This window comes from Dryobates pubescens, chromosome 1 (assembly GCF_014839835.1).
Source record: "Dryobates pubescens isolate bDryPub1 chromosome 1, bDryPub1.pri, whole genome shotgun sequence".
Lineage (NCBI taxonomy): Eukaryota > Metazoa > Chordata > Aves > Piciformes > Picidae > Dryobates > Dryobates pubescens.
In genome coordinates this window covers 5,218,787-5,242,937 of record NC_071612.1, presented here as the reverse complement: position 1 = coordinate 5,242,937, position 24,151 = coordinate 5,218,787, and the positions used below count along the sequence as shown (strand labels likewise).

The following is a 24,151-nucleotide window of genomic DNA, read 5'->3' as shown; positions in this document are numbered from 1 at the left end:
CAGACATAAATAAATGTATTATGAGGATAACTTGTTTAGACTCTTGAACAGTAGGCACTAAATTTCCACATATTAATACTCATTAGAGTACTTTGTACTGAAGAAAAACTATTTTCTAGGATTATGGTTTTCTAAACGATTTGGCACAGTTAGCCATGCTTCAGAGGAATGCATCACCATGCCTTAAAACACAATTTATTAAATACTTGAAACTAAGATAAAGATGAACTCATCTCAAAACCAGATATTGACAGAAGCTTCTAGAATACATGTTATGAATATCAATGACCAATCCCAGAATGATTTTGAAATGTGAATTTCTGAGAGTAATAAAACCTTCACAACAAATTATTCTTGATCAGTAAAAATACCAGGTCATTCTTTCAGTTGGAGGATTGATTGCAAATGTCAGTATATTGTGTGAAGGGGTCAAGAATCACCAGTTCTTTGTAATTGCTCATATTTGGAAAGTTCATCTGTTCTGGCAACCAGATTGTTGTTGTCTTTTTTGCCTTGCCACCTGTATTACTGCCATTTTATGGATACTGTTTCAGGAGACTTTGGTGGGGTTTTCCTGCCCCGTCTCCCCCACCCCCACCCCCCCAAATTCTCTCAAGAAAAGCATTATCCACAGTAGAAAAATAATGTCGTTCTTCACAACTTGTTCTATAGGTCCAGGTGACATATCAGTCTTTCCTGGCCTCTTATTGTGCAGAGATTTGATTGATTTTGACGTAAGTGAGTCTGGGTTTGTGAGAGCAGAATACAGTGCTCTGGATTTCAGATATCAGGCAGCCAGTTCAACAGCGTATCTCCTATTCACAAGTAGCACATAAGAGATAGGTGAAGTACAGACTGCTTCTGAATAAAGAAACATAAGATTATCTGCAAGTGTGGCAGATCAGCTGACCATTGCTATTGCTCTTGGTTTCTATTTTTAAGATGGAGATGATGATGCTATTTAATGTTTCTGAAGAACATATGTTTTACAGAGAAAATGGCACTACAGTTGCTACGTACTAATAACATACCAATAGCTAAGCTTAGCAGAAGATTCTGTCTTGATTTTTGACCAGGATACAAGGAGATTTCCATGAATAATAAATTGTATAGGAGTTGCTCTTCTCTTAGGAACATTAATGGCATACCTGCTTTTATGTTTGGTAAACTTCCAGTTTAAGTCATTTTTCAGGAGAAGATCACTTGCATTTTAAGAACAAGTAAGCTTGATAAGTGAAGCATCCTTTCAACAGTCCAGCATTTTTTCCAAGTTCATTTTAGGGTTTGAATTGAGCATTAACAAATGGTTATAAATTATTATGTACACAGAAGCACAGCGAATAGGTAATCTGAGAAGAAGACTTTATCTGTGCTCTTGGGTAGTTACTACCATTTACTTGCAATCTCACTATAGTTACCATTGTGAGGAGAATAGTCAATCTGAGCTGAAGATATAAAATAAAATCGAAAATTGAATTGGAAGGTAATTTTACTTTCAAATGGTCTGCAAATGTAGATGTTAAGTGTGAAATGAATGCAGTTAATGACCATAGCTGGGAGAGTTATGCACCTGCTGATCACAGGAATATTATTATAAATGAGGTTGATTTTCCTGTTGACTACCTCATTTTTCTCAACCTGGTCTCATTACTTTTCTATCACATGTCTGACCCTTGGATATAAATACTCAAGCACAGACATAATAAAAATATATTAACTGCTATATAGATTTTTTTTTTCTAAATGCATCTTTGGAACTCAAGATGTGCTGCAGATGTTTTTTGCACTTGTGGGTTGAACACAAGTCCTGCGTTTTGATAACAGAAAAAAACATTTCCCCACAACTACTTATTTAACAAGTGAGAATTCTAACATTCTCACTCCTGTTGCCTGAATTACTTCAGAAAAGTTTCATCTAAGTCTGAAAGTTACACTGACTCTCAAGTGTTTCTTCCAGAAAATAAATTACTTTACACATTTTTAAGACAATCTTCTTTCTCCAGCTTTGCCTATCCTTCAAATGCTTCACCTGCTTTTGCCTGCAGAACATAAATATTTTTATTCTTCACAATTTATTTACTGAAATAAATGTTAAGCTTCTTTAGGTGTGATTATAACTATGTATCTAAGGCTGACTGCTTTTTTGTGGCATACATACCATCACAAACCCCGTATTATTTTAGACTTATGTGGCAGAGTCTGATATAAATGTGTATATTTGTGTTTAAATGGATGTGTTTAGTATGGCACTTCAGAATGTAACTGAGCTGTACGTTTACTAATGGCCTTTTTATAGGTGAGGTGCCTAATATTGTTCAGGAAGGAGAAAGATAAAACTATTCATATCAAAATAAATGATAACATTTAAACATTGAAGTACTAGAAGGTGAACTTAGGTTTTTATTGCCAGCTGTTTGGAGATATGCATGACTTAAGTCCAGGCTCCTGCTGCTTTGTGATAGAATCATTTAAAGTAACATTTTCCATTGAGAATTACGCAGGAGTTTCTAGCAACCACTACACTTCTTTGAACTTTAGTGCCTCAGTTTCTTACCACTGATGCACATGAAGAATTAGAAGTGCAAAGTTTCTTAAAACTACATCCATAGGTTTTTTGTCAAAGCTTATAGGAGAAGCAAAGTGGTGGATGAAAACTAAGCCTTGAACTGGGGCATGCTTGCTTTGCATGATGGTCACAATGACTCTGGGGACACGAGAAGATGCTGCTGTGTTTTTATCATGTGTCTGCACAGCCTTCTGATGTTTACATACTTGCAGTATGTTTTGTACACTTCTTGGCTGAACTCTTGAGTTGACAAAGATAGCTAAATTATGTAACTTGCTCTACAGTTAATGCCCTCTTATGGTGACCTGTGGAAACCCGAGGACATTTTAGACTGCTTATCTGCACATTTTGGGTGCCAATATTTTATTAGTTAAGTTGCAGGTAGCCCTTATTAATGAAAAAGTGTTTTCAGTAACAAATCTGCAGGGCAGTCTCACAATTTTAAAGTAAAACCTAGCATCTAAAGATAAGTAATTACTTCTAACAACACTAATTGGTGACAGAGTTGTTTGTTGTCATTATTTGTCATCTTCTCAGAGGGGCTGCTAATCACAGAGAAATACTCATCTGTTAAAAATAGGTATATTCAAGGTAAATTAATCATCATTTCCTCATACATCCTTTAATGTCTCTTCTCTGGTATGATGAGGTAGGACTGCTGGGAAATGTCAAGGTTGTGCTGCCAATGTAGTTTAAACCCAGTAGGGAGCTAGGCCACACACAGCTGCTCTCTCACTCTTCCTGCAGTGGAATGGAGGAGAGAATTACAAGGGTAAAAGTGCAAAAGACTGAGAGGGTTAAGATAAAGACAGCTTAACAGGTAAAGCTAAAGCTACACACAAACAGAGCTAAATAATGCATCCAGTACTTCCCATTGGCAGGCAGGTGTTCAGCCATCTCCCGGAGAGCATTACAGCAACATGGGAAGACAAACACAATAACTCTGAACTTTTCCCCTTTATTCTTCCAGCTTTATATACAGTGCATGACTTTATACAGTATGGGATATCCCTTTGGTCAGTTTGGGGCAGCTGTCCCAGCTGTGTCCGCTCCCAACTGCTCGAGCACTCAGCCTACTCACTGGTAGGGTGGTGAGAAGCAGAAATGGGCTTGATTCAGTGTAAGCAGTGCCCAGCTATAATTAAAATGCCCCTATGGTATCAACATTTGTTTACAAATCTAAACCAGCACTATGCAGGCTACTCTGAAGAAATTTAACTCTATTCCCACCAAAACCAGGACAGCTGGTCACAAGACTTTAAGGAAACAGACCATAAAAATTAGTGTCTTTATCAGTGAAGGGAAACCTAATCTTTGTGATCATGGCTGTAGTCTGAATCCATTAGAAATGTTCAGATTCAGTGTCCTTGCTATCATTGTGAGATGACCTGAACAGTGAGCCATAGACTTATGTATTGTAATTCACATTTGATAAGTGCTCAGGCAGTAAAAGAGACAGAAAATGCCTTGTGTCTGTCTTTAAGGTGACAAAGAGTCTGTATAAAATGGCAGAGGTGGTTTTAGGAAAAGAAAGTAAATAATGTTTTTCTAGTTAGCAGGTGACAATGTGTCCCAAGCCAACATAAGCTTAAGGGGCAGAAACAAGTGTGATTATTAAAGGCTACCAGGTTCTCGGTTCGTACAAATTGAATTCTTTTATAGTCTGAAGAGCTGTGGAAATCTAGCAAAGAGTGTAGACTGTTGAAATAAAATTAGCATGTAAAGTGATTTTCATATATGCGGGAATATAGCCACAGAGTTTGAATTTGAGGAAGAAATCTCATTACTCATCTTGTAAAAGAAGTAATTCTTAAATTCCACATTCGCTGTCACTGACACAAAGGTTCTGCATATGAATTGGTTTTCGGTGATTGCCCAAAGATACTGGATTATTGAATTGACAAAGATCTGTTCCATTCTCTCCTGCTTTTTTTTCTTATAGGATAACTGATTTAGGAAATATTAAAAGAAGATTGTATTTATCAACAGTCCGCAAGGAGGTGTCCGTAACCCCTCTGCATGCAATAATTCCTCTGGTTATGATCAAGCGCAAAATAGTAGGTACCTTGAGAATATTCCTTGAACTGTGCTTGAGCACACTTTTATATCAGAACCATTTTATCAGTTTATAGACCTGTTGAAATTACTGTTTGGTTTAGAATTCAGTTCCTGCTGATTAAAGATAAGTGTGTGTGTCCCTGGATTGTATCAGAACCACTTAATAATGCTGCTGTTCTACCCTTTTTCTAACATAAGGAGGTCATTCCCATTTTCCAAGATTAATGCTGTTCGTGATGTGTTTATCTTTCACTTCTGCTGTCTGTTCAGCCCCTGTAAAGTTCTGAGTTCTGTGTCACTGATACTTCTTCATTATAGCGCTGCTGTTCATATGTACCTTCTCCTGTATCGACCTGTTATTACATTCACTGGAGCTGCAAGTACACCGTGGCTGATGTGCTGCAGAGTCTTTCAGATTCTGGCATGTATAAAACAATATTTATGTCAAACTGATGAAAATAAAATGGTACTTTTCTCCTCTGAAGTTATGACTTCATCTAAGAAAGTTTAGGTGAAGGCAGCTGTGAAAATTTTAGATTTCAGGAATTTTCTGCTTTGTGGGAAGAAGCAGTTGGATATTTTTTTCCAGATTAGTGTGCATCAGATCATGCATCTGAATTCAAGAGCCACTGAAATGGAACCATTTTTCTCTAAGTATAATTTCAGTCAGTGCATCTCGATGTCAGGCTAGCACAAGTGGTTCAAGAGTAAAGTATGCATTGACGTACACCAAGTTAAACTCAATTAGAATGTGAACTTCAGCTGCATATTTTAATCTAGATAATAAAACATTAATCAGAGATCTAAATGCTCTGATCAGTTTTAATTAGAAAACATTTTAATAACCTTACTGCTTGACCAACCTTACAGGGTAAGTCTATATTTCTTAGCATATCTGAATATTTCTCTGTCTTCTTATAGATGGTTTTCTGCCTTTTTATTGTTGCTTTTACTTGAAGGAGTGTGCTGCTTTCAGTGATTAGATGAATCTTTTACATGGCACGGAGAGTTTCACTTATACTCACAAGCTGATCGTTATTACCAGTATGATCTGTTGTGAGTAAGGGTATGATATGTTGTTTGTTCCATCAGGAGAATATAGTTTACATCTTCATATGCTGGCTTCTTATAAATGATGCTATTTTTCAACCCCAGCAATTCTAATTAAATGCTGCATTTTCCATTCTGTTGCTTAATGTATTCAAAGCATTCCTTTCCTTTCAAAATGTCAGACTTGGAAGCTGAGCAGTTGTGTGTGCACCTGTATTTCTGTCAAGAAAATGCCATTTGGCATTTAGAAACTAGTACTTTTACCTTGGCTTTATAAGGAAATGAGGCGTGCATAATCATAATGTCTTAGTATTCTTCTCCCTTAATAAAACCTCAACCCATTGGTCAACTAAATTTTACACATGAGTAGTCATATCAAATATATTAGCTCGGCAAATTTCTTGAAAATGGTTGCATTTCCGCTCAAGGCCATCTCTGTTTATTTCCTGGTAATAGAAGATGCATTAGCTTCAGCTCATCCCTCACTAGATATCAGAACCAATGAGGGGAATTGTTAGGGACTCCGGAACTATGAGCTTGTGTGGTTTTAAACATCAGAGACTCTAAATGGAAAACATAACGCCACAAGGAAACAATGTGCGGTTAGTTCTTCTGCTTGTGATATTAACTTGTTTTCTATGAAACTGTGGGGTTTTTCTGGGATGATAACAGAAGTGTAATGTGCTTCACTTGCAAAATAGATACCTGTAAATGCCCATGATAAAAACCAGCAATATAATTTCTCCTAAATTAGCTGCAAAACACAATGTGGCTATGCTAGGTAACAGAGCTCACTTGGGCTGGCAGTCACTGGGTCACAGGTACTGATTTGTTTGTATAAATAACTGTTATAAGTGCAAATACAGGACTGTCTTTTGTAATATACAAATGTTATGCATTGTGAAGTACAGCCTGTGAAAAGCTAATACTCCATGGAGACTTCATTTATAGAGAACTATACACTAATGCTCTTCTGCAATGATTAGTGTTTGGCTTTTAATAAAGAGTATTGTCTCTCTTTTCTAGTGGTGCAATATGTGTATTGACTTGATAGCATTCACCAGTGAAATATTCAGAGGAGCTGTTTTCCAGTCTCTGGATGGAATTACTGTTTCAGCCAACTGTAAACTGAGAAAGATCTTCACTTTAAAATCCAAGCCTCGTGATACATCTGAGGAAGATGGTATGTTATATTACTATGTAATCTTAATCATAACTGTTCATATTATGAAATCAAAAGCTTCTTATTCCTCAGATTAGCAATTTGAAAGATTACACCATTTTATGAATGAGGTAGAGGTAGTGCAGCACAATAAGTCTACTAGGGTTGGATTTTAGATGAAAAATTAGATATATATGTACTTCTGTTTTAACCATTTACTTCCTTAGAAATATTTTATTGGTGAAATTCTGTCTAGATTTACCATGTAGAAAGCTTGTTTAATGAGGGTATCTTATGCTGATAGAAATAAGGTTTCGTCCAAGAAGAAAATCACAGTATCACAGTATCACAGTATCGCCAAGGTTGGAAGATACCTCGAGGATCATCGAGTCCAACCTGTCACCACAAACCTCATGACTAGACCATGGCACCAAGTGCCATGTCCAATCTCCTCTTGAACACCTCCAGGGATGGTGACTCCACCACCTCCCCGGGCAGCCCAATGACTAATGACTCTCTCAGTGAAGAACCTTCTCCTCACCTTGAGCCTAAACCTCCCCTGGCACAGCTTGAGACTGTGTCCCCTTGTTCTGGTGCTGGTTGCCTGGGAAAAGAGACCAACCCCTTCCTGGCTACAACCACCTTTCAGGTAGTTGTAGAGGGCAATGAGGTCACCCCTGAGCCTCCTCTTCTCCAGGCTAAACAATCCCAGCTCCCTCAGCCTCTCCTCATAGGGCTTGTGCTCAAGGCCTCTCCCCAGCCTTGTTGCCCTTCTCTGGACATGTTCAAGTGTCTCGATGTCCTTCTTAAACTGAGGGGCCCAGAACTGGACACAGGACTCAAGGTGTGGCCTGACCAATGCAGTGTACAGGGGCACAATGACCTCCCTGCTCCTGCTGGCCACACTGTTCCTAATGCAGGCCAGGATGCCATTGGCCTTCTTGGCCACCTGGGCACACTGCTGGCTCATGTTTAGGCGGTTGCCGATCAACACCCCCAGGTCCCTCTGTTTGGCAGCTCTCCAGCCACTTTGACCCCAGCCTGTAACTCTGCATGGGGATGTAGTGGCCATAGTGCCACTTGGACTTGTTAAATGCCATTCCATTGGACTCCGCCCATCTGTCCAGTCAGTCGAGGTCCCTCTGCAGGGACTGAAAGGAAAGAAGAATACTTGAACTTGGGTCACTTGCTGTTTGTTTTCTTAATTTTGGAAATCAGCAGCCAAAGTAATACAGTAAGAAAGCAAGAAAGCAAGCAAGAAAGAAAGAAGCAGAGCTATGAAACCATCAAAAAACCTCTCTGTGATCTTTAATCCATTTATCCTAAAGTACTCTTGCTCGTTGGGAAAGTAATATTGGTGGTGAGCTGAAAAATGAGAGATTATATTTGAAATAGGGCCGGATACTGGCCAATGGTTTAGCAGTATCCAAACTAGCCTCATAATCTGGAATCATTATTTTCCAAGGGAGACAACTTCAGACCTCACTGATATTTGCAGTAATAGAGGAGGACTTGAAAAAGCATAGCTGGCACTTCCTTATTGTAGAAAACAATGTAAGCATAGTTCAGCTTCGGTGTCACCCAAATTTTCATTTTGTTGCTTTTGAAGAAAGCATCTGAAAAAAAAAAGGGTTCTGGTTACTGAAGAAGGAGTAGTTAGCTGTACTGTAAGTATAACAATGTATTTTCCATTAGGAAACCCTATACCAATAACTGTGATTATGTGATCATTCAGATTACTTCTCTTTTTTGTTGGTGAAGTTGGAGAAAAAAGGGTTAATTCAACGAATTGCTACAGAGAAAATCTGGTCATTTCTCATCAGAAACTGCAGCTAAGGCCTCACTGGCTTTAATTTTGTTCATGCCATTTTTTTTCTGTCCTCCATTCTAAATAGTTTTTTCAGTATGCATAAATGTTCTAAATGAGTCCCAAAATTCCAAAGTGTAGCTACCATAATGAGAAGACAGCTTTAATAAACTGTATGCATGGTAAAATATTGCACTTTTAATTACTGTATTATCAGTTCTATGATTATTACACAGCTGGTGGGCATTAGTATTTTCTGTATGCTCACAAATTTCCTTATCTAGGCAAGTCTTAAAATTATGTTACAGCTCAAGACTTGTCTGCATTAAAATAACTCTGTACTTCATACCCAATTACAGGGAAACAACAGTTGGGTTTTGTTATTATTAATTAACTTTCAGTTAACTGTTGGTGATTTGATAAAGCTTTTTTTTCCTCTCAGATGATTGGATCAATTAGTTGAGCTCCACCAAATGCAATGACATTGCAACTTGAAATGAGGGTTGAATTCTCTGCTTGAATCTCTTAGGTGGGGGAAGTAATGATTTCAATGCGCAATGTGTGTGTTGTCCTTAGTAGTTCGTACACAGTGTGGTTTATGTTCTTAAAATCATAGCAAGTGGAAAGGAGAAACTATGTACAGTTAGTTATTATTTCTGTATGAAATCATTGAGATGAAGGAGGAAAGAGTTCATCTTGTCTGTCCCATGATATTGAAGCATACAACTTGACATATACATAGTTTGTGGTTTCCATAGTAATCTCAAAGTCACATATGGGTGCTAAGCATTTTCTTGCATTAATAAATAATATACTGACTTAATGAAAAAATGGTAGAAAAACTGTGTCTAGTCCTGAAATATGACATGGGACTTTTAAATTTTTCTATTAGGTTCTCTTTACTTGATCCATTATTTGTGTTTGATTTTGGAGATATGCTTTCTTCTTCTTATCCTTGGCAAAGAGGCTAATGTTCATTACCAGTCTTATAAATTCAGAATGAATTTGCATCAGAACATAAAGTATGGTTCTGACCCTGGATACCTTTCTTCATGCATTCCTTAGCAAAGGCAAAGCAAAGATAGTCAGATAACCTAGAATCATTAAGGCTGGAAAAGATATGCTCTGCTCGTACCTGGTGTCACAAGGATGGATAGATGGACAGCTCTTAGCTTAGCATGGAAGTATAATGGTGTCCAAAGTTTGGAATTAAAGCTTGTCAGATTCTTTCTTTTCATTCATGGGATTTCTGTATTTGCTAATTCAGTCCCACTGTTATCAATGCATTTTCAAGTATTCTTTTTATCTGAAAATAAGTATATCATCAGTACTGGAATTAAAGCCAAGTTGTAAGAAAAATGAACAAAATTTATTTTGTGAGTCTGTTTTTCTTGTTCATGTACTCAGACAAGGAAATTTATTTCCTATGGCCATTTCAGCCCTTGGTGCATATTTCTTAGTTTAAATATATTCAAAAGATATTGGCCTAAAAAAAAATACACAATATGGTTAAAAAATTTACATTCTTACTGCCTTAAAAGTGAATAATTGGAACAAAGAGTTCAAATTACTGTAATCTATTAAAGCGTTTAAACCCATAAAGTTCAAATACAAATGATGTAGGTGGGATGTAGTTACGTTGCATCATCTGAGTGAAGTAAAGCCTTTGTTTTTTGACTGTAGGTGTATGTGTCCCATTCATGACATGTGGCCCCACAGATGCTATTCCTCAAACCTGCCAGCTAAATACTGATGTGCCACAAGTCACACAACTGCTGAACTTGACTACAATGCAAAAGCCAGGAATGAAATCCAGGAAAGATCCAGTAACGGTGCAAGAAACAGGTATTCCATTGTATTCAAATGCTATGAATGTTTTCCATATAGTATGCATAAAAAGATTGGAATTTCTTGTGGAAGAGTCACAGAGTCTTAAAATAACACAGGACAGCTCTTGCATAGCTGTGTTATCGTAAGCCCATAGACACATCTGTCTGTGGACTGTATGGATTCAGAGATCTCTGTGCATCCTGAACAATTCTAATTCAAGCATGGGATTTATAACAACAATATTTGAGGTAGGTCTTCCAAATGTACTTTGAAGTGTGGCTGTTCAGTTGCTACAGTTCTTTCTAGAGTATGTTTTTGTTAATGAAACCTCTAACAATATGACCACACAGTCTCCTCATCTTATACTCTGAAAAAGGGAATTTTGTCCTACTGGTGTCTTGGTGTTACTTGAATAACTAGAAGTAAGCTAGAAATAATGAAATATACCATGTGGATTTTGACACCATTGTATACAAGAGACTTATTAAAGAAGCTAGGCATTCCTGTGCCAAAATCCAAACTATTGACTTAGATAAAAACTAAGAGACAGAAAGCAGACAGAAGATCAAATTTCAATTTTTTATTAAAATTAATTTTACTTAAAGGCTAACTGCAAGAGGCCTCAAAAGTTTTTTGTTCTAGGAGCTGTATCATTTATTATAATTATGGATAATCTCAAAAGAGAAGTGAATTATGTGGGAGCAAATTTTCATATCATAGAATCGTAAAATCAGCCAGGTTGGAAAAGACCTCAGAGATCATCAAATCCAACCTTTTAACTAGTACCTAACACCTCATAACAACTAAACCATGGCTTCAAGTGCCACATCCAATTCTTTTTTGAACACCTCCAGGGACAGTGAGTCCACCTCCCTGGGCAGCCCATTCCGATGGCAAATTACTCTTTCTGTGATGAACTTTATCCTCACCTCCAGCCTAAACCTCCCCTGGCACAGCTTGAGACTGTGTCCTCTTGTTCTGGTGCTGGTTGCCTGGGAGAAGAGACCAGACCCCACCTGGCTACAACCTCCTTTCATGTAGCTGTAGAGAGCAATAAGGTCTCCCCTGAGCCTCCTCTTCTCCAGGCTAAACAACCCCAGCTCCCTCAGCCTCTCCTCATAGGGCTTGTGCTCGAGACCTCTCCCCAGCCTCGTTGCCCTTCTCTGGACACATTCAAGTATCTCAATGTCCTTCTTAAACTGAGGAGCCCAGAACTGGACACAGATACAGACACTAGGTTTGTAAAGAGCAGGACTTCAGAGAGAGTTAAACTCGTAAGATGGGCAGGCCCTGCGTAATTTTGTCATGAAAAACTGCAGAGCAGGTAAACATACAGGAAACATCACATTTTGCTGGATGAATTTCTGTTTTCTGGGTTTATTTCTTTTGTGGACACTGTGTTGAAAAATTCTGAGCTGGAGAACACTGTACTAGATGAAAGCATAACATGATACCGTGTAAAATCTCACTTTGATAAATGCAAAAGATTGTGCATGGGGGACAAATGTTAACTACAGCTGAGCTTTAAAGTGTCAAAATTAAATGACTCGAGGAAGAAGGGTCATCATCAGCATAGATAACAGCTCAGTGGAATTCTCAGATTAATATGTAGCTACATTTTTTCAAAACTAAGATACTGGGTAGCAGGAGGATGAAATTAATATGAAATAGAAAAGGTATCAAACCTTTAAATAAATCAGCTTTGCATTATTATCTGAAATAATACATTATCAGCTAAACCATCTCAGATTTTACAGACAGCTAAGTGATTCAGAGAGAAGCAGCATGAATGAAAATCTGCTGTGAAGATATGCTCAAACTTTAAAAGTTGAGATAGTTTATAAAGGAACTAGTGATTTGGAAATAAAGTTCAGTAAAGGCTGTTTTTCTGTCTCATGGCATGAAAACAAGACATTATTTGATGTGACAATGCATTTAAAAAGTAAAAACTGATAAAAGAAAATACCAGGATCCACAGAATATGGCTTAAAAAATGGAATCTACCACTCCAATAAGCTAGTGAAGTGAAGAAATTAATAAGATTCTAAAATCAGTTGGCTTTTTATATGAGTACAAGAGGACACAGTCTCAAGCTGCACCAGGGAAAGTTTAGGCTGGAGGTGAGGAGAAAGTTCTTCACAGAGAGAGTCATTCATCATTGGAATGTGCTGCCCAGGGAGGTGGTGGAGTCACCGTCCCTGGAGGTGTTCAAGAGGAGATTGGACGTGGCACTTGGTGCCATGGTCTAGTCATGAGGTCTGTGGTGACAGGTTGGACTCGATGATCTTTGAGGTCTCTTCCACCCTTGGTGATACTGTGATACTGTGATACTGTGTGAGTAAGAGTAATATCCATATCATAGTATTTAGCACCAGTGAAAATATGAAAGGAAAATTTAGTCTTGTACTTCTAGGTGTTTCAAACCTTCTTCTGAGAACTGTGTAGAAGGCAGATCATTTCATAAATCCCTACTGAAATTACCTTGTGCCATTTTTTGAAGCATTTGGATTTGGCCATTGTTTGAAGCTGGATTTTGAACAGATTATTGGCCTGTTGTAGAAGGGCACTTCCCGTGTTTTTGTATTTAAGTTGGCATGTCTGCCTGCATAAAATCTGTATGCCAAGAATCAGTAGAAGATGAACTATAGAAGCAAATGCCAAGATCTGAATACAAAATTGCTTAAATAGACTTGAGTTATCCAATAGCTTTTTTACTAAAGCTGCTATTTTGGTTTAAAACTGCATTGCTTACTACCTGCAGTAAAGTCAATAGCGTGATTTCATTAAGGCACAGTCCTTAATGTTTTGATTCAAAATAATGGATATCTCTTTAAAATGATTTTGTAATGAAATAGATCACCATTAGATGATAGCAATAGAGTAAGATACATAGATTTTGTGCATTAATGGAACTCAGTAATAAAATTATTCATAAATAGTGGTGGTCTTAAGATGACTCTGTAAAGAATGAAAGAAAATTTTCAGCTATTGACAGGGGGTTTTTGTAGTTGAACAACATCAGATTCTTTTAAATCAGTCATTGAGTTTTGAAGACAACAGCTACATTTTCAAAGAGGAAGCAAATCAATGTCATATTTTTCACTAGTACATTTCATTGATGAGAATTCTAAACATGACAAAATACAATTTCCTCACTACTGGGATATTACTGGCTCTGTAAATCCAGTTGCACATAACTAATCTCTCTACTTTTTTTTTTTTTTTTTTTACTCTTGCAATAGTAAATATCCTGGAATATGTGAAGGTTGTAATGGATTTTAGAGTGAGCATATTATGTATGCTCTGATTCATGCTGGAACGAGTCCAGAGAAGAGCAACAAAGTTGGTGAGGGGTTTGGAACATAAGCCCTACGAGGAGAGGCTGAGGGAGCTGGGGTTGCTTAGCCTGGAGAAGAGGAGACTCAGGGGTGACCTTATTACTCTCTACAACTACCTGAAGGGAGGTTGTAGACAGACGGATGTTGGTCTCTTCTCCCAGGCAAGCAGTACCAGAACAAGAGGACACAGTCTCAGGCTGCGCCAGGGGAGGTTCAGGCTGGATGTTAGAAAAAAGTTCTATACAGAAAGAGTGATTGCACATTGGAATGGGCTGCCTGGGGAGGTGGTGGAGTCGCCATCACTGGAGGTTTTTAGGAGAAGACTTGACAGGGTGCTTGGTGCCATGGGTTAGTTGGGCGGTGTTGGATTGGTTGATGGGTTGGACGCGATGATCTTGAAGGTCTCTTCCAACCTGGTTTATTCTATGTATTCTATGTATTCTATGTCCTTCATGGAGAACTGAGAGGTTTGTCCCTTTTGAAATCTTGAATTCATTGTTACTTTCAGCCCAAACTTTAAAAATACATAAACTTTTTGCTGCTAAAGCTTAGAAAAATACACAGCTAAAATCTCTCTCTGCAGGCATGTTCTTTCCTCTCCTGTTTTTTACTTGTTATCACAGTATCACTAAGGTTGGAAGAGACCCCAAGGATCATCGAGTCCAACCTGTCACAGTATAATATAGGGTTATAATATAATATAGGGTTAGTTGTTACTCAGCCTTTAATCTGGCCCATCTAATAACTGAAATGTCTTCCATTTTTTGTTTTCCCCTTACTCTATACCACCTTTTATGAGCCATTGATGTGTCATACTAAAGCAGGGTATTAGAACATCTTTTGAGAAGGAAGTACGTGTGAAGAAGCTTAGAAGTGGGTCAGAGCAAGCAAATTAGATAAAGAATCCCTTTCCAATACAACTTAATCAGTGTAGGAAGCGTTAGAAGTGTTGCTGTAGACAAGGAAGACTGTTTTTTCTAATGTTTTTAGTACTTTCTCAGTCTTGAGGATTCTCATCTTTATTGTTTGATTTCAGTTAATAATAATTTCCGTCATTTCTGTTAAAATGCTCTGCAAGTACATGTGCAAAGTATTGACCAAAGGAATAAGAGAAGTTAGAGAATGATAACTGTGAAATTTGGTACTGCAATAGACTATACTATTACAGCCAACATTAGTATTTCAGGTGTGGCATCTCATGAAACGCTAAAGAAAAATGAACTTTGAATAAAATTATTTCTTCTGAGAATAACTTTGATTTAAGAAAATGCTTTTTAAGCTTCTTTAGTTCTGCTCTTACTAGAATATGAAAAAAAAAAAAAAAACAACTCCTAAAGATATCATCTCCACTAAGATGCCTTGGCAATGCTTATTTGACTAGTTAACTTTGGCTGGGGTTTGATACACCTCTGTTGTAGTTTGAGCTGGGTGCCCCCCTGGTGCATTCACTTCCTGTGTCCAGAAGTCCAGCCCAGAGGGATGGACACAGGAAATTGTGTATTTCCTACCATAATTCTTTGCACCACTATAAGATCCAGTGCGGAGTCTGGCACTTCCTCTTTCCTTCCCTCTCCGAGACTTGGTAACTGGGGGAGAGATCTCCCGGCCATGGGCCTGATTGGGCCCAAGGCCACAGGGGGATGGGCAGACTCAGGCCTGGCCAGCTGAGACTAGCCCAGCAGAGGGAGGGGGAAGAAGGAGCCCTGGGGGTTTTGCATGCACCCTCAGGTGGGGATGGGATCTTTCTTTGTCACTGCTTTCTATTTAAACTTTCATCACTTTTGCAATCCGGTTGCCTGAGTCGTTATTTCTGCCTGTGGTGGGGAGGGGATCTGCCCCAACCCATTACACCTCATAAGCAAAGGCAGTCTTTGTACGACAGCAGTCAAAATGTATAGAAAGGGGTTTCAGTTTTTGCTTAGAGTAACACACTTCATACATTTACTTATTTAAATTATATTAATTTGATTTTTCACATGCAAATACCATTTTGCAGTATTAAAAGACAATATTTTTTAAATGTCAGTGCTCTCCAGGTAGTCAAGCCAGAGTTTTCTTATGAAGTTTAATCCTAAGTTTGCTTTTGAATTAGCAGAGGAAACTCTGGAATTCCATTTCTCAGTGACCGTATTCAAAAGTCAACACATCATGGCTGTTTTTTAAAATAAAATGTACTGTTGAAAGTAACTGAGCACAATAGTGTGAATGATACATTGTAACAGAAAAAATAATGTCCATGTAAAACAAGGCTGAGGGTTTACCATCTGGACTGCATAGATATATAGCCCCTAAGTATACGCAGTAAAATAACAAATTGTAAGATCCCTGACCTGCGTGAAAGTGAAATGCATTCTGCTTAAGGCTTAACCTTTATTGTTAATCCCATTCTATGAACACAGCATGTGTTGTTCCAGACATGCTATTCAAATTTGCTTCCTTGAGAATGGGGGCTTTGATAAGTTTGGGGACATTTCAGTTGGAAAAATGTCCTTTCTCTGCGCGAAACTTTTTGTTTATTTGATAATCAAAAGCCCACATTAGTTTTTTAGTATCATCCATTTTTAATTAAACATATTATTTCATTATGCTATCAACACACTGTTATGTGTAGATGTAGGTAATTAATTGCAGTCAATTAATGTGTTCATAAAGAGAGATTTTCATGCAAATCAGCTTTTATAATTGGAGCTAACAACATCCCAAGGTAGTCAGCAAATTAAAGAAATTGATGTTAAACCAAGACAGGTCATCTAATCTTGTGAAATGGCAGCTGTTAGCAGCAACCAAATGCCACATCAGGAAAAAGGGAAGAATGTAATGGCAGAAAGTGGCTTCTTTTCTGCTTATTAGTACAGTAAATAATGGTGTTTGGCGGCTCATGCGTGATCTTTTTTCATTTCTTTGATGACACTGGAAATAAAGCTAGTCTTGAAATTAGATGAAATAATTCTACCAAAAAAAAATGCTTAGGAGACTCAACAATATGTTTTATTTCTACTTGATTGTTTTATGAAGGTGTCAGAACTCTGAAGCGAGATTGCAATTTTACACTGAAATTGCAGCAAGAAAAAAGTCCTCTGGCATTGTAAATTTTACCTATAAATTAATGTGAAGAGACACTTTTTATCAGCTCTGAAAAGGCAAATTCACTGACAATCTAAGAGAATTAAAAAAGAGGAAAATGGGTAGTCCTGGTAATAATACATAACCATCTCTCTTAATTTTTTTGCAGAACACTCACCTGCATTCCATGTTTAGTTTTTGTTTCTCATTCAGACTGGTTGGCATTTTCTGTGCATTTTAAACAGTAAGAAAATAAATAATGAAGGGTGTAGAACATTTAAACAGGAGTAGAGCATGTTTGCAGTATTAGGGCTCAGCCCTGGTAATAGTAATTTCAGAAAGTAAGCTGCACATAAGCAGTTCTCCTCTGAGCTGTGAGTGATGCCTTGACGACTTTGCCTCAGTTTTCTTGTGCTCTTATTTATTTATTCTGTTATTTATTAATTAGAGTTAGTTAGTCTTCCTGTCAGAACTTAGGTTTTGACTGAAGTTCTAAAGAAATCATGCACACCTTTTTTTTAATCTTCTTTGTTTATAAATAGCCTCTTTATAAATAAGTCTTTAAAGCAAGGAGATTAAAAATATGTCTGTATAATAGGGCAGAATTTTCTTGCTTGTGTGTTGACACACTTTTATAAAATGTCTGCTTGCTATTCCCACATAGTCCTAAGGATTTGCCATAAGGGGACATAAATGTTATGATGTTTAGCAATCAATATTCTTTTATTTCAATTGATTTGGACAAGCTATTATTATTTACTTCTTTTAAGTAATGTAAATCTTTTTTTCTTTTCCTTAGGTAGTCCAGTTAGTAGGGGACAAGGCAATATATACAGCAGTAAAGCTCAGGTTGTATCACATACTGCATTTGGATCAAAGATCCTTGGGACACCTCCAGCTACAAGTAGAAAAGTCAGTGCAAAGGTATCTGGAAAGGTAAGAAAGCTTAAATTACAACAAAACTGCTGGCACTACTGAAGGGGAAGAGATGGACGGAGAAGCTAAAACTAAAGTGTTTTTTCAGCAGTGATGTGAGGCTGTGTCTGGAGTAGTGTTTGGTTGTGAACACAGTGCAAGAGATGCCACAACATCCAGTGGAGGGCAAGTAAAATGCCCTGGTGGCTTCCACAGATGGTGTGGGTTTGTTCAACCTGTGGAAGGCTAAGGAAGAATCTAGCTACTTCAACTTTAGCCTGGAGAGGAGGAGACGCAGGGGTGACCTTATTGCTCTCTACAACTACCTGAAGGGAGGTTGTAGACAGAGGGATGTTGGTCTCTTCTCCCAGGCAGCCAGTACCAGAACAAGAAGACACAGTCTCAGGCTGCGCCAGGGGAGGTTTAGGCTGGATGTTAGGAAGAAATTCTATACAGAGAGAGTGATTGCCCATTGGAATGGGCTGCCCAGGGAGGTGGTGGAGTCATCATCATTGGAGGTGTTCAGGAGGAGACTTGATGGGGTGCTTGGTGCCATGGGTTAGTTGTTTAGGTGGTGGTGGATTGGTTGATGGGTTGGACGCGATGATCTTGAAGGTCTCTTCCAACCTGCTTTATTATTATTATTACTATATAAACTAATGCAGGGTTGTGAAGGTCACAGTCCCAGATTCTTCTAAGAGGTGCAGTGACAAGGAAGAGGCTGCAGGCCCAAATTGCAGGGTAACTGACAGAGTGTACCAATAAAGTAGTTCAGTACTGCAACAGAGTCAGACATTGTGAAATTTTAAAACTCTCAAAGATAACAAAACTTGACTGGAACAGGCTGATCTAATTGCAGTGTTAGGCCTACAGAGGTTTCTTCATACTGAAATTTCTCTGTGATTTCTTATCATTATTATATTCTTAATTTTTTGTTCTAGACTGCTAAAATTTTTCTCTATGTGGGTAAATACTTTTTCTTGTGATGGGAAAATGCAGAAACTCTGCATTTTGATATGCTCTAAGTGGATGATAGTCAGCCATACAGTAGCTCATGAGATGCAGTCAGTTACAATGCCAGAGAAAACAGCTGGTCTCACTCTGTCAGCAAACAATATGCAGGCTTTAGGAATCTGGTTGGTTCTGTAATTTCCAGTTTAACACCATGAATAAAGGATCCAGCCAAAGGAATTAGACCCTTCTCCAGGAAGTCAGCTGAAAGCCAAGATAGAAAACGTGATTCCTTTCTCCGGAGAAGAAAAGACTCCTTTCTGAGGTGTAGACTAGCCACAAGTTGCATTCTTTTTATCCAGATAGTGAATTTTAATGTTTTTCTTTGCCTTGCTTTCCTTTCACTGAGTGGAAAAAAACCAAACAACACAACACACCAAAACCAAAACCAAACAACCCTGCCTGGTACTAATCTGTGAAGCCTGAAGATAACACACAGACCTCTACCTACCATAAGGTTTCCTGAAAAGACCACCTTTTTAAAAGAACAAATTTGGAAACATTCATTTGAGAAACAAGCTTAATTCAAAAAGCATGTTTGCCTCTGAGTGTTTTGAGAGCTGCTGTGGTTTTGTCTTTCATTAAGAAAATAATGTAAGAAAATAATGTCTTTCAAGGTAACAAAGACCTGGGGTGGCAAAGATATTAGAACCTGCAGACTTCAGAGTTCAAGAAGGGAGACTGAATCCGTACAAAACGTTGAGGGATTGGAGCTATCATTCTCACCATGCAGAGATTCTTTTGATGAGGCAGTCAAAAGAAATACTCATAAAACAATTAGAGATCTACCTCTAAATGGTAAGAGCATAAAGTAAAGCATATGTAGAATTCACAAAGTGCCCTGGAATTTTCATTATTCTGTCTTCAGAATCTGAGATTTTATTCTGGTTTTCTAATCCTTGATCTTCCTTGTTAATTACTGAAAACATTTATATTAAATCATGGCTTACTCTTTTGGATGAGATTGAATAAATGCTTGTTCCCTTTGCAGGTGTTTGTATTGTGTTTGAGCCAGGGATCACCACCTGCTGGCAGTAGCCACAGCTTATACATGTGTTACACTGTCCCTCATACTGTGCATATAACTGGGCTACTGCAGTGGTTCTTGATGATTTTGCAGAGTTTTGCAAGCCTGCTTTTTATAACATCCATGGTTTGCCCTTCTTCCATACCTAGTGTTACATTTTTACTTTCTTGTGACCATCAGTTCCTGCTGCCCTACAAGGTTCCTGTACTTCCTGAAAGATACTTGTATGCCAGGACTATGCTCTGTATGCTTTTTTCCATGCCTAAAGTGTGAAGGGCATACAATGTGACTGTTAACAGGCATTTCATAAGCTTCTGGGTTGTATTTCAGACCTTGCAATACAGACTGAGAAAACTTCTGAGAGTGAAAGAGCATATCTTCAACTCCTCTCACCACAAGGACCATCAGCAGTCAAGAACAGTCGTAGAAGATTATCTCCAGAAAATACAGCCAAAGACACATGGGAGATAAACAGTGGTATGGTGCTCATTTTGTGTTATGTGTGGCATAGAGGACTGTCTGTTGTAAATTTCAAAGGACCCAGAAGCAGTTCACATAAAATAAAAATGTCTGTGTTGGGGGGGATTATGGAAATCAAACACCCTGTGACAGAATTGCTTTTGAGCATTGATAAAGATTTGCAGGATTAAGCAGAGTACCAGAGCAGTGAATGAATAAAAAAAAAGAAAAATTCCATGCTTCATGATTAAAGGCAAAGAACTAAAAATAATTTGTTCTTCAAATCCCTATTAAATTCAACGCTAAAGACTCCAAACATCAAATACACAAGAAATTTTACTTGTCCCAGATAAGACTTTAGGATATTAATTATGGGGCCAGTCTAATATCAGTTTTCATTTGTTTTGGTTTTAAAGTTCCATTGTGAATTTTCTTTTTTCTTCTTATTCACAGAAAGAATATTCTCAGCTTATGATTATTGCTTTTTTCCCTTTCACACCTATCTGAAAAAGGTGTGGATATTTTTTGTCATACAGTGCCATTCAGCCTTTGTGTTTGGAAAGGACATTATTGAGGCAAAAATAGCCCTTGTCTCCATCAAAAAGTAGTGTGACTTTCTATTAAAAGGCATAGCCACCAACTTGGCAGACTACTCTGCCAAGTCCTGCCCACCAAGTGGGCAGACTACTCAAGTCTACTCAAAACTGATCAAAGACATTTTAGTTCACATTGTGAGTTATTTCCATTTTGTTTAATCCTTGGGATGTTCAGAAGCAATTATATGCTATGACAATGTCAGTCATCTATAGATGATATTCTGGGTTTCATAATTCAGATGAAAAAGGTGCAAGATGCTAAGGCAAGTAGAGTCTTCCAGAGAATTTTTAATTACTTCCTGTTTCCTGAATTTTGAGGCAGTGTTCCTTGTTCCACATTCCCCAAGCAAATTCAAGCTTATATGACTTCTGACTCCCTATTTATACTGTGGTCCAAACAAGCTGTATGAACAAGACCTATAATACACCTCTTATTGTATTCTTGAGTGCTGTGCAACCATGTCCTGTGGTGATCTTGGGGCAGTGCTGCACTTTTCTGCTGTTAGCTTGAGTGAAAATTATTTTACACTTCATGGAGGGAGGGGAGCTTTCATAAGCAATTGTTATTAGTACCTTAAAGGTTAGTGACTGCTATTTATAGTAATAGATTTGTTATAGACCACAAATCAGCATGTCTTCTGTAGCAAGTGTGCAGTACCTTTATCAAGGTAAATGGTTTCCAAGCAATGGAAAAATACAACGAGTGAGCACTGTTTATAGTTTTCCAATCTTATTTATGCCATGCTGAAACCTTCATTAAAATGTCAGCTGCAATTAGAAGCTTCAGCATAAGTCTGATTGTGTAGAGAGACTAATTAGATGTTCAGGTGATCATTCTTGCGTTTATCTTCTTTGCTGCAATGTTGTGATTACACAGAAATTTGCATATTTGACGAAGAGGGGACTCCAGTTCGTTCATTACAATTGACATACAAATGCTGAGTTGAAAAGAAGCTCCAGTAGAGTTTGTGGTGGAGAGATAATGGGATTTGGTTTGGTCCAAAACACCCCAATCTTTCACTTGTAGACTATGAGCAAAATGCTACACTTACTTCTGGGTTATGGAAGTTGCTGAGCTCTGGAGCCATCACAAAATGTTATCTTAAAGCCTTCCAGACTTTTCTGCCCTCCTTTGCGTATTTCATTGAGTACTGTGGTATACAAACCAATATTTGCATTTATCTTATTAACCCAAGTATATTTCTTCAACATCTCTGGAAACAGATGTTCTTTACAGAGAAGGTTAGACTAAAAATTTAATATTCAAGCTAAATATAATGCAGGCACTAAATCTTTTAAAGCAGTTCTTTGTATTTCTGGGGTATTTTAGATTTGGGTAAAGACATTACTTCACTCAACATCATTTTGGATGTCTGTGGCAGTGCCACACATATCATTTTTCAGTGGCACACTAAATGTATAACCATACCACAGAAGGCTGGTTACAGAGGTCTGAACTGTTACTGCATACTGAAAACTTGAAAGACAATATGATACCTGTCAAATCAAATTTCATGATGGGGTAAATGATCTTCTGGCTACTAAACCATTGCATGTTATATAGGTCTTGGTCTTAGTCAAGCTACTGTTATTGAAACCTCATATAACATGCCTAAATTAATTTGCAGAAGGGTGGGTGCCACATGGGTCAGAAGACTGCAAAATGGTGAAACAGGGAAAACTGCAAAAAGAGCTAAAACTTTCTTAGCTGGTTAAGTTTTGATGATATTTTTTCTCTTGAAAACTGCAGCAAGTTGAAAATTTTAATATCACTGCCTTACCAAAAAGGAAAAAAAAAAAAAGCATTTTAGATTTAGCATCAAGAATAGCTGGGGAAAAGATCTCTTCACATACAGTCATCCAGCTAATTGTCATTGGAGGGTAAGTAATATTTTTATGGCACTTCTGCACAGTGATTCTGCACACCGTGTCCACTTCTGGGCCCCTCAATTTAAGAAGGACATTGAGACTCTTGAACATGTCCAGAGAAGGGCAACGAGGCTGGGGAGAGGCCTTGAGCACAGCCCTATGAGGAGGGATTGAGGGAGCTGGGATTGTTTAGCCTGGAGAAGAGGAGGCTCAGGGGAGACCTTATTGCTGTCTACAACTACCTGAAGGGTGGTTGTAGCCAGGAGGGGGTTGGTCTCTTCTCCCAGGCAACCAGCACCAGAAAAAGGGGCCACAGTCTCAAGCTGCGCCAGGGAAAGTTTAGACTTGAGGTGAGGAGAAAGTTCTTCACAGAGTTGTTAGCCATTAGAATGGGCTGCCCAGGGAGGTGATGGAGTCACTGTGCCTGGAGGTGTTCAAGAGGGGATTGGAGGTGGCACTTGGTGCCATGATTTAGTCATGAGGTCTGTGCTGACAGGTTGGACTTGATGATCTTTGAGGTCTCTTCCAACCTTATTGATTCTGTGATTCTATGATTCTGTGATTTCTGGGACTGCAGAATATGGCAGCAACTCCAGGGCCAAAGACATTCAAAACAGTTTCAGGTCTGGTGGGTCATACTTCTAGTGGACAAATGATTGTGTATTTTAAAATACTGATTTAGTGCAGAAGAGATTTTTAATCCTGTTTGGTTACAAAATCAGCTGGGCAAAAATGTTCCTGAGTCATTTCTTTTGAGCATGTTAATACTGTATTCAGCTTCATGTTAAAAGCTCAAGAGAAGAGCCCTCTTTTGTTTTGTTTTTATAGAGTAAACGATTACCTGAAATAGCAGCTTATGGAGATACTAAAATATAGGGGAAGCATAAAAACACTGACAATTGAGTTCAGGATTGTTTCCTCTTATGATTTCATTTGGTTTATTTATGTACAACCTTTCAAATGTAATTCTAATTTCCTGACTAAGAAAAACATTTAGTCAGAGGAGTGTGACACAATCTTGAGTGATCAAAGACAGGAGAATTCTTCAAAAGCTTGTTATTGGCCAGAATGCAGGGTCTTGAGTTTACTCAAATGAAGGGTGGTCCTTAAGTTTTGAATATTCTCACTCATCTCTTGAGACTCTTGAAAAAAACAGTCCAAAATATTTGTAAACAAATGGCATTACTTACAAGTTCATCTTTCAAGTCTGTTAGTAATTAAAAGCAAGAGGAGATTTCTATATATTTACAAAATACTTTATGTACAATAGAAAATTATCTAAATAAATTCTTTTAAACCAGCATGATTACCTAATCTAAAAAAAGCCCTTGGGATTTTTGACTATAGATGGTCTTCATGTAGTCTGAAAAATAGTCTCTTCTGGAAGAAGGAGGTGCAAA

General features: G+C 38.0%; 1 protein-coding gene across 1 annotated transcript in view; it reads left to right on the top strand.

Moving 5' to 3' along the window:
- Positions 1-24,151, top strand: part of CFAP20DC (CFAP20 domain containing) — a 75,171-nt gene that overhangs the window by 10,640 nt on the left and 40,380 nt on the right. Inside the window, exons 5-10 of the mRNA XM_009905960.2 lie at positions 4,509-4,623; positions 6,701-6,857; positions 10,327-10,488; positions 17,674-17,810; positions 19,418-19,598; positions 20,158-20,304. Of these exons, the coding sequence (XP_009904262.2) occupies positions 4,509-4,623; positions 6,701-6,857; positions 10,327-10,488; positions 17,674-17,810; positions 19,418-19,598; positions 20,158-20,304 (899 nt within the window). The remainder of the gene's footprint in view (positions 1-4,508; positions 4,624-6,700; positions 6,858-10,326; positions 10,489-17,673; positions 17,811-19,417; positions 19,599-20,157; positions 20,305-24,151) is intronic.